At 56.6% G+C, this 10,559-nt stretch overlaps 1 protein-coding gene across 1 annotated transcript; it reads left to right on the top strand.

Moving 5' to 3' along the window:
- The first annotated feature begins 2,140 nt into the window (after positions 1-2,140).
- Positions 2,141-9,283, top strand: CPXM1 (carboxypeptidase X, M14 family member 1). Its single transcript, XM_069546604.1, has 14 exons — positions 2,141-3,018; positions 4,405-4,566; positions 4,720-4,829; positions 4,923-5,062; positions 5,168-5,258; positions 5,826-5,976; positions 6,061-6,149; positions 6,470-6,593; positions 6,681-6,877; positions 6,965-7,144; positions 7,214-7,511; positions 7,923-8,062; positions 8,702-8,804; positions 8,905-9,283. The coding sequence occupies exons 1-14, from the start codon at positions 2,619-2,621 to the stop codon at positions 9,144-9,146; spliced, it is 2,427 nt and encodes an 808-aa protein (XP_069402705.1). The 5' UTR covers positions 2,141-2,618; the 3' UTR covers positions 9,147-9,283.
- The last annotated feature ends 1,276 nt before the right edge of the window (positions 9,284-10,559 follow it).

Raw genomic sequence — 10,559 nt, forward strand, 5'->3', positions numbered from 1 at the left:
ACTGTTCGTCTTATTTTGTCTTATTTCTATGCTCTTCATCTTAAACAATTCTGAGGACAACTGTTGGGGAAATTAAAATGGAGGAAGTCTTGTTCAGGATTCAGAAGCAGGAGAGCAGGCCTCTGACCTGCTTCTAACCTGCCTGGACACTGCCGGGATTCCGTGCTAGCCCGTGACTAGCCCGCAGCCAACAGCTAGTCAGGCAGTACATTAGATAAGAAAAGGAGCAGGTCTTGGAATTTCTGAGCTCCGGAGGCCTGGCCAAGTGCACCTAGGGTTTAACAAAATCCCAGGACTCACAAGATAAATGGCTTGGTAAAAATGTTAAAGTAAAACCAGAACTGCATTTTTGTGCGCCAACTCAGTTTGCAGCCCAGGATTATAAGTGGGAACCACCGAAACTGCAATTTTAAGTCTCACTCATGGAGTGGCCCCACTACCCGGACCTTTTCCCAAATGGGACTCCAGACTGCTGTTTACATGTGACGGATAGAGGTTACTTTTGTCAGAATGGTCAGGAAAGAGAGTGACATTGAAAAGTCATCTAGGGGCTTCCCTGGTGGCTCAGTGGTGAAGTATTTGCCTGCCAATTCAGGAGACAGGGGTTTGATCCCTGGTCTGGGAAGATACCACGTGCTAGGAGCCGCTAAACCTGTGCACCACAACTACTGGGAGCCCTGGAGCAGAAACTACTGAGCCCCAAGCGCCTAGAGTCTGTGCTCTGCAATAAGAGAGGCCACCAAAATGAGAAGCCCCAGCATTGCAATGAAAAGTAGCCCCCTTCTACAGCAACTAGAGAAAGCCCTTGTGCAGCAACAAAGACTCAGAGCAATCAAAAATAAACAAAAAGAAAAGCCATCTGAATGATAGGTAAAGGATGCAAACTTGGTGATCCAGTGCAAAGGCCCTGAAGCTGGATGGGTCTTGTGCCTTCCAAGAACAGCTAGGATGCCTATGTGGCTGCAGAGATATGAGCTGGGGGAAAACACAGGGAAATGAGGTGAGAATGGTGTGGTTGGGGAAGAGCCTTTTCAGGAACCGCTGGAAGGTGAGCTCACTAGGATGATTTGGCTGCTGTGTGGGGAAGGGCTTGGAGGCCGTGGGAGCCTTAGGAGGCTGACCTGTCCTCTCAGGTTCTGCCTCGACCCCCTGGCACCCCTCTGTGAAACTTGGATGAGGGTGGAGCAGAGCCAGGGAAGGGGCCAAATTGGGCTATGGCTGGAGGTGGAGCAGGCCTCAAGACCTGCACAGACCCCCTTCTAGCTCCACCGGAGTCTCTTCTGGTCTCCCACCTCCGCGAGGCCTGGGGCCGCAGTACCGTCTTTCTCTCGCTGACTTGGCGGGGCACTTTGGGACCCTCAGGTTTGGCACGCCTTCCTTGAATTTTACTAAATCCTCCTCTGGTGCCTGGTACCCAGCAGTGGCATCCAGGCCGGGTGCTCTAAGGCGGGAGCAGGACCCATGGGGGCCCAGTCCCATTACTCCCTTTCAGAAGTTCTCCACCCAGAGCGCATAGGGTGGGCCACAAACATCCAGGAGCTCCGGGACTTGCATCTCTGAGACTGGGGGTTGTTACTGAGGGTGAGTCTCGGTTCCGGGAGCGCATATTTTTTTTGAGAGATCTGGCGAGAGGGGTGCTGACACGCCGATGGGGTAATTCAAATTGTTCATATGGTAGTGACCTTGCAGAAAACATTTGCTCAAGCCCCTCCCCCCCAACAGCCCCCCACCCCCATATCCTACCACACTCTAGGGGATTCCCAGTCACCTCCGGGCACTGCACCTTACTTGGGGATGGCAGTGTCTCCCTGGCAGGATCCTTGCAATGGCAAAGCACCGGCCAGAGGCGCACAGAGAACGAATTCCTTCCTGCTGGGGAGGCGACCCTGGAAAGGGGAGCCAAAGGGGGCCTCGGAGAGGCATGCGGAGGGTCCTACGCTCTGGAATCCCGGGATCCGAGGTGGTCCCGAAGACAGAGATCCAGGGCTGCGGGCTCCCAGAAAAGCTTGGGGCGGGACGCGCGCATCAAGTGTCGCCCTCCCCGCCCTCCCCCGGCCTCAGCCCGCCGGGTATCGACTCGGTCTCCTCTACTCGGGTTATGTAACCCCGGAACGTGGCAGCGGGAGGAGGGGAGGCTAGGGAAACGAGGAGAGAAGACAGGCGGGGCGCCGGGGTGGGGGGATGGGAAGCATCGCCTCTGGCGGGGTCCCTCGGTGTCCTTCAGAAAGATTCCAGCCCTCCCCCACCCCGTAACCCTGCCTCCGCCTCAGTTTCCCCTCAGCCTTCTTTCCGTCCCAACCTTCCTGGCAGGGGGTTCTGGCTCTGGACAGATTTCCCTCCCGGGTTGTAGTTTCCGCCCCAAAGTTCTTGGCTTTGCTACCTAGACTGTCAATTAGCCGTTCTAAGCCTCAGTTTACCAGTTTGTGAGACAAGGTTTGACTGTAGGCCACGGGTAAAGTGCCCGGCGCCGGGCATGGTACACAGTAGGGGCCCACTGCGGGACCGGCTCACAGGACTGAGTAGAATCCAGGGAGCCTGGGGCCTTTGCGACGGTAAAGGGCAGAGCCCGAGCGAGGCGGGAGCTCGAGGGCGGATGCGGAGGGGCGGGGGGAGTGGAGATGAGGGCAGGGTCGGTGGGTGCGGAGACCCGGGGCGGCCAGCCTGGGCCCTCCCCTTGCTCCTCCCTTCTCTTCCTCCCCTCCCCTCCCAACCCCTCGGCTCCCGGGTCCGAGGCCAGCGAGCCGGCTGTGGGCGGGCGTGCAGCGGCGGCAGGAAGGGGCGGGGGGCTCCGGAGCCCCAGCAGGAAAAGGCGAGCCCACCGGCCGCCGCGAGACCAGTGCGTCCGCGCCCTGGACCCCGCCATGTGGGGTCTCCTGCTCGCCTTGGCCGCCTTCGCGCCTGCCGTCGAGGTGGATCTAGGGGCGCCCAGCACCTCCGTGCTGGGCCTGGCGACCACCAAGGCCCCGGTCCCGACCCCCCGTAGCAGCCCGGCTCAGCCGTCCGCGGGGAAGGAGAACGGTGAGCTTCCGTCCTACCCACGGCCCGCTTCTCCCGCTAATCGGTTGTCCCACTCTTCCGACCCCCGTGTGGCGACCCCTCCCCAGCACGCGCGCACACACCTCACACACGCCACACACGCCGCACTCTGCCTAGCGCCTGGGTGGCGACTCTGCCCCACGCGCACACACTCCCTGCGCGGTACAATGGCTGCTGACTCAGCAGCCCTAGTTCCCGGCCAGACCAAGTCAGCAGTCCTGGGACAGGAGCCAGTGGGATGCTGCTTCTTCCAGCCCCAAACTTTCTTGTTTCTCGGATGGGGAAACTGAGGCTAGAGCCAGGAGGAGGGTAGAGAGAGGTGCAAAGACACCGAGGAGGGTGCAGAGCAAGACTGTGTGGGCTTGAGCCAGCGGTTGAAAGGAAAGAACAGGGGAAGGGAGGAAGCGCTCTCTGCCAGGTGCCCTGGAGGGACGCGGCTCTGCCTGGGGTGGGGACCAGGAAGGCTGCCGGACTTCTCAGCTTCTCAGATGTGGCAAGAGAGAGGAGGAAAGCACGGGGATTGGCAGCCTCAGAGGGCTTCTTGGGAGAGGCAGGTGGAACTGGTTCTGAAAGGTAGCTCTGAATTAGGAAGAGCTGAAGAGGAGCGCAGCCAAGAGGGAAACAGTATGTGCAAAGGTACCAACCCCTGACACAGTTATGTGCAGTGTGTGTGTGGCGGGGGGGGGGGGGGGGGGGTGGGGGGGGGAGGGCAATCCCTGACACAGTTATGTACAGTGTGTGTGTGGGGGGTGGGGTGGGCAGCTGTGGATCTCAGTGGGGAACCAGTGGCATCTGCCCTGTGCCATGAATGCTTTATACTGAAGGGCAGGCAGGGCAGGGGTCCAACTCTGGAAAGCTGGAAAACCTGGACAGACATGAGTTTGAGGACAGGACCTCTCAGCACAGTGATGGAAGTGGCACAGAGGCTTTGAGGGCATGAGACTGAGCCTGGAGCTAAGGAAGGCTCCCCGAAATGCATCTGGACTGAGATGTGAAGAAAGAATGGGAATTCGAAAAGAAAGTCAAAGGTGATGGATATACGATAGGGAAGGGGACAGCCAGGAAAAGAAGGAGTTAAAGAACTAACTTCAGCTCTTTGGAGCAAGCAAGTAGTTCCTAGTGGCAGTGTAGCCCTCTATTGGTGAGGGCCAAGCAAGTAGTCACACCAGAGGGGAGAAGGAATCAAGGAAGTGGCTGGAACAGTAGGTTGGGGTCAGACTGAGGGCCTTAAAGTCCATGCTAAGGTCCTTGGATACGTGTGGTGGGGCCTCCTGTGGACTTGCAGGTTTTCTTGGGGTGGTAGACCGCTCCATTTGAGGTTTCCTGCCATCCTTTCCTTCCCTGCTGCTCTGCCTGTTTGGTCTCCAGGGACTTCAGAACAGCATGTCCGGATTCGAGTCATCAAGAAGAAAAAGATTGTCACGAAGAAGCGAAAGAAGCTAACTCACCCCAGACCCCCAGTGACTGCCAGGCCTTCAGTGACCACCAGCCCTACAGGGACCCTTGACCTCACTGAGAAGCAAGAACCAGGTACCACCACTCCAAGGGCCTTGCCCAGACTTGCAGTCTCTGGGACATGAACTAATGTAGCTCTTGGCCACACGGGCAAGCTTGGGTTCAGCTTTCCACCTGCTCTGACCACTGTTTCTCTGGTCCTAACTTACTGATTTGTCCCTGTCCCAGACTGTCCCCCTTTGGGCCTGGAGTCCCTGCGAGTTTCAGATAACCAGCTCTACGCATCTAGCAGCCAATCCTTTGGTCTTGGACCACACAGAGGACGGCTCAACATCCAGGTCAGCAAGGCAACCCCTAGGACCTTCTTCCCTGCCCCTCCCACCTTCCCTTAAGGCCTACCCAGTTCTGATTGCTGCGTCCCGTGCCCACAGTCAGGCCTGGAAGATGGTGATCTTTTTGATGGGGCCTGGTGTGCCGAGCAGCAGGATGCTGAGCCATGGCTTCAGGTGGATGCTGGACACCTCACCCGCTTCTCAGGCATTATCACACAGGGCAGGAACTCCATCTGGAGGTGAGGCAGGACAGCTCCAGGCCAGGAAAGTTATGGGCAGACTCAGGAGGACTGGGGTGGGAGGCTTGGGGGCCACCCATGATCTCTACCCACCTTTCCTGCCAGGTATGACTGGGTCACTTCATACAAAGTCCAGTTCAGCAATGACAGTCAGACCTGGTGGGGGAGTAAGAATCGCAGCAGCGGGATGGATGCGGTGAGAAGTCCCATGGTGGCTGGGGCCCTCTATGCTGGGAGCTGGGCTCCTGGCCCACTGTAGGGTGCTGGGCTGGGCTTGGACTCCTCTGAGGACAAGACACAGGTGCCCACTTTGGCATCCCAGGAGAAAGGGTGGGTGGCACCCAGCAGACAGCCTCAGGAGCCAGGTTGCTTTGGACCATGCCCGCATCCTTCCCAAATACTTCCTCATGCCACAGCTTCCTGCTGGAACACCCCTTCTGGCGATGGGCCTCAGTCCTTGCATCACTTCTCATCTCCTCAGGCTACAGTGTGGGATCCTGGCCAGCTTCAGGATTGCCTGCTGCTGAGTCACATGGCCATATTGGTCTAATGAGCTGTGACTAAACCGGAAAGGATGACTGCCTAGGGCTGCCTGTTAGCAAAGGATGTGGGCAGCAATCTGTGTTTGACGCAGAGAGCAAGTGTCTAGCTGAGCCCACTAGGGTGGGTTTTTCAGTGAGCTCACAGGCCTGAGCATCTTCCTGGGCCCTGAGCCAGGCTGCCGGGGTTCAAGCGGCCCTTACAAAGGACTTGATGCCCTCAGGTATTTCCTGCCAATTCGGATCCAGAGACACCAGTGCTAAATCTCCTGCCTGAGCCCCAGGTGGCCCGTTTCATTCGCCTGCTGCCCCAGACCTGGCTCCAGGGAGGTGCATCTTGCCTCCGGGCAGAGATTCTGGCCTGCCCAGTCTCAGGTGGGGAGAAAGACAAGGGTTAGTTGGGCAGGGCACACCCTCCCCTGGGAATTCACCATTTACTGTGAACTCATCCTCTACCAGATCCCAATGGTCCGTTCCCTGAGGTTCCCGTGCTGGGATCCTCCGACTCACTAGACTTCCGGCATCATGATTATAAAGCCATGAGGAAGGTAACCCCTATGACCCAGGAGGGAGGATCTGCTCATCTCAGGTCTCCTGCCCACCAGGGCATAACTTGCTATGATTGCCCTCGTGTCCCTCTCCATCTCACCCTCTTTTTGACCCCTAAACTTCTACGATTTCCCTTGCTTTGGTGCCTCTCTTATTCTGACCGTTCCTTCCTTGGCTCCTGCCCCCTCCTGTATTGCGCCAATGGTGTCCCCATCGTATGGGCCCTCGCAAACTTTTGAAGTCCTTCTATGGCCTCGTGTGGTCTGAGCCCTGGGTCTGCTCCTCCCATGCCCCTCACCATGCTACACTCACCCCCCAGCTGATGAAGCAAGTGAACGAGCAATGCCCCAACATCACCCGCATCTACAGCATCGGGAGGAGCCACCAGGGCTTGAAGCTGTATGTGATGGAAATGTCAGACCAGCCCGGGGAGCATGAGCTGGGTACTGGCAGGTGGGGTGGAAGAGGTGGGCACAGCAGCAGGGAGGGGCAGGTGCATGAGCCAGCTGCAAGCCCCTATTTGTTCCCAGGAGAGCCTGAGGTACGCTATGTGGCCGGCATGCATGGGAATGAGGCCTTGGGGCGGGAGTTGCTCCTGCTTCTAATGCAGTTCCTGTGTCGTGAGTTCCTGAGAGGGGACCCGAGAGTGACCCGGCTGCTCACCGAGACGCGCATTCACCTGCTGCCCTCCATGAATCCTGACGGCTACGAGACTGCCTTCCGCCGGGTAGGGCACTTGGGCTGAGGGCCAGTCTGCTCCTTCTGCCATGGTGCCTGGAGCCTGCTTTGCTTGAACAGACTTTCTCCCTGGCAGGGCTCGGAGCTGGTGGGCTGGGCAGAGGGCCGCTGGAACCATCAGGGCATTGATCTTAACCATAATTTTGCTGACCTCAACACACCACTGTGGGAAGCAGAAGATGAAGGGCTGGTACCTGACACGGTCCCCAACCATCACCTGCCACTGCCCACTTACTACACTCTGCCCAATGCTACTGTGAGTATTCTGGGCCACCCTGGGGGCCTTTGTCTCTGTCTCCCACTCCTCTGACCTGCCCTTGTCCAGGTGGCTCCTGAAACATGGGCAGTGATCAAGTGGATGCAGCGGATCCCTTTTGTGCTAAGTGCCAACCTCCACGGGGGTGAGCTCGTGGTATCCTACCCCTTCGACATGACTCGGACTCCGTGGGCTGCCCGCGAACTCACGCCCACCCCGGATGAGGCTGTGTTTCGCTGGCTCAGCACTGTCTATGCGGGCACTAATCGGGCCATGCAGGACCCAGATCGACGACCCTGCCACAGCCACGACTTCTCCCTGTATGGCAGCATCATCAACGGGGCTGACTGGCACACAGTTCCTGGGAGTATGTGCCCGAGGGTGGGGTTACCCCATTCCCATAAAAGTGAAAAGAAAGTGTTACTCACTTAGTTGTGTCTGACTCTGTGCAACCCATGGACTGTAGCCCGCCAGGCTCCTCTGTCCTTGAAATTCTCCAGGCAAGAATACTAGAGTGGGTTGCCATTCCCTTCTCCAGGGGATCTTCCTGACCTGGGAATCAAACCTGGGTCTCCTGCATTGCAGGCAGATTCTTTACCAGCTGAGCCATCAGAGAAGCTCTAGCCCCATCCCCATAACCCTGCCGCAATGAGACAGTCTGCTCTCACATACAGCGCCAGTGTCAGCTGTCATCAGGAAGTGTCTCCCAGAGGAGGGCACTGGGAGGGCAGGGCTCCTGTCCTGCCTGCTTAGGTTCCAGTGTCTGTGGTACCCCTAGGCATGAATGACTTCAGCTACCTACACACCAACTGCTTTGAGGTCACTGTGGAGCTGTCCTGTGACAAATTCCCTCATGAGAACGAGCTGCCCCAGGAGTGGGAGAACAACAAAGATGCCCTTCTCACCTACCTGGAACAGGTCGGATCTGAATTCCCTCCACTCCCCGCCTGCCCGAGTCACTGCTGACTGGTCTGTTCTCCGTGTTGGACGTATCTCCCAACAGGGAGGTCTCCTCAGGTCAGGCTGAGCCATTCTGACTCACCAGTGCCATGGGTCACACTCACTTGGCATCAGACTGCCTTGGAGGGATACGGGATAGGAAGCAGAGTTTGCCAGCAGGGTGGTGTCAGACATTGTTGGAGAGTGGGAGTAGACCTGCCTGTACTCCAGGCAGTGTCCATGGAGCAGACCCAGAGCTGTTCTCAGAAAAGACTCTGATTATGCAAGTGCAGGAAGTACCCTGGCATAGACACTTCACTTTCCGCAGGAACTCATGTCCCTTGGAATGACTCCGTAAGTATAGTTTCCAAAGATTATAAAAGACAAGCCCATAACGAGAATCAGTGAACTCGAGGAAAGCCCGAAGATACGCCCTCCTGCCAGGCGTTTATAGTTGTCTTGGTCCAGATGCCATTTTTCAGTCAGGAGATACTTTCACCAGAGTACTGTCACCTAGGAACAGTAGATGCAACACCTCTATCAAATTTGTAGGGTACAGAGCCAGAAAATAAACTGGTCACGGAAGCAAAGGGAATTTGATAACCTTTCCCCGCACAGGTGCGCATGGGCATTGCTGGAGTTGTGAGGGACAAAGACACAGAGCTTGGGATTGCTGATGCTGTCATTTCTGTAGATGGGATTAACCATGATGTAACAACAGGTGGGTGTGTGGGGGAGGGGATTGGGGCAGTGCGGGAGGCCTTAACCAGGTCAGAAGCCTCAGGCCACTGGACGCTGATCTTGCCCTTCACTTCTCTCAGCATGGGGCGGGGATTATTGGCGCCTGCTGACCCCAGGGGACTACATGGTGACTGCCAGCGCAGAGGGCTACCACACAGTGACACGGAGCTGCCGGGTCACCTTTGAAGAGGGCCCTGTGCCCTGCAATTTCCGCCTCACCAAGACTCCCAAACAGAGACTTCGAGAGCTGCTGGCAGCTGGGGCCAAGGTGCCCCCGGACCTTCGGAGGCGGCTGGAACGGCTGAGGGGACAGAAGAATTAACACCTTCAGCTGAAGAGCCCCAGAGGCTTGGGCAGGCTGGACCTGTCCAGAACTGGAGGAGGGGTCACTGGGTGGGGAGGGCAGGACAGGGAGTAGGGGAAAGGTGCTTGGGCTCATTAAAGCTATTTGGCGCCTCAGCCAGTCTTCCTGTGGTCTCTATGTCCCAGATCCTCTTCCCTGATCTCATTCTGCAAACACTTGGCTACTCTCAGTTAACTTCTGGAAAAATAGTACGGAAAGAGGATCCCACCTGGGTTCTTCCCGAACCAGGGCTTGGCAGAGCAACTCATTTCATCAACCCATCAGCTTCTGCGGCAGGTGATACTTGGTGCTATGGAACATTCTGTAAGCACCTCCTCAGTGCCAACCATGCAAGGAGTCAAGGGTAAACACTGCCTCTCAACCTCCCTGGGCTCCCAGTCGAGAGAGGGGACAGGCGTGCCAGGTGGAGGCTGGCTGCTGTGGGAGTGGAGACAGGGGAGTTGCGCACATGGGAGTGGATACAGCACTGAGGGTCAGTCAAGATGCAGTAGAGGTGCCAGTTCTCAAAGTGTAGATGGAGGTGGTGTGCGGGCCGGACAGGGAGAGCTCCAGGGAGAAAAGCATAGAGGGAGGTGGTGTGCGGCCTGGACAGGGAGAGCTCCAGGGAGAAAAGCAAAGAGGGAGGTGGTGTGCAGACCGGACAGGGAGAGCTCCAGGGAGAAAAGCATAGAGGGAGGTGGTGTGCGGCCTGGACAGGGAGAGCTCCAGGGAGAAAAGCAAAGAGTGTAGCTGAGAGCATTCGGGTTTGCTTCACCAGCCCTTCTGGAGAATGCTGGTAAATGATGGGATACGATTTGTTTCTTTCAGACAAGGAGAAGTTGTACATCAGTAAGTATCTTGCCAGAAAAACAACCAACTGCAGGTAGTTCAGTTCAGTCACTCAGTCGTGTCCAACTCTGTGACCTCATGGACTGTAGCACGTCAGACTTAACCTGCCCATCACCAACTCCCGGATCTTGTTCAAAGTCATGTCCCTTCAAGGTTTTTCAAGAAGGGAATTTAATGCTGGACCTTGGATATAAAGATGTTGAAAGAGCTGGGTGACAGAAAGGAAAAAGGGAGTTTTACTTAGAAATCAGGAAGCTGATAACATCCTTGGTCTAGTTTTATAAGCCTGTGTTTGGTGCTGGACCCACCACCACCTGTGGCCGCCAATAGCCAGCTGTGATCACCTGTGGTTGCCTGCTATGGCTGGAGACAGAAAGATTTCCTCCTTCATTCTGCTTTCTATCTCCAACATATGAAGTCCACTGTGCAGTCCAATCTAGCCGTAACCTAGTTTGCAAAGGAGCCCACAAAATGTAGTTTCCAGGCTTCTAAGCTCCCTGCAATTCAAAGGAGAGCTTGCAAGGGCAGGAATGGGGGGAAATA

This window comes from Ovis canadensis, chromosome 13, assembly GCF_042477335.2.
Source record: "Ovis canadensis isolate MfBH-ARS-UI-01 breed Bighorn chromosome 13, ARS-UI_OviCan_v2, whole genome shotgun sequence".
In the NCBI taxonomy this organism is placed as follows: Eukaryota; Metazoa; Chordata; class Mammalia; order Artiodactyla; family Bovidae; genus Ovis; species Ovis canadensis.

Coding starts and splice junctions, on each gene's coding strand:
- CPXM1 (XM_069546604.1), top strand. CDS start 2,619: ATGAGGGCAGGGTCGGTGGGTGCGGAGACCCGGGGCGGCCAGCCTGGG. Junction 5,063..5,167: donor GGCAGGAACTCCATCTGGAG/GTGAGGCAGGAC, acceptor CTTTCCTGCCAG/GTATGACTGGGTCACTTCAT. Junction 6,878..6,964: donor ACGAGACTGCCTTCCGCCGG/GTAGGGCACTTG, acceptor TCTCCCTGGCAG/GGCTCGGAGCTGGTGGGCTG.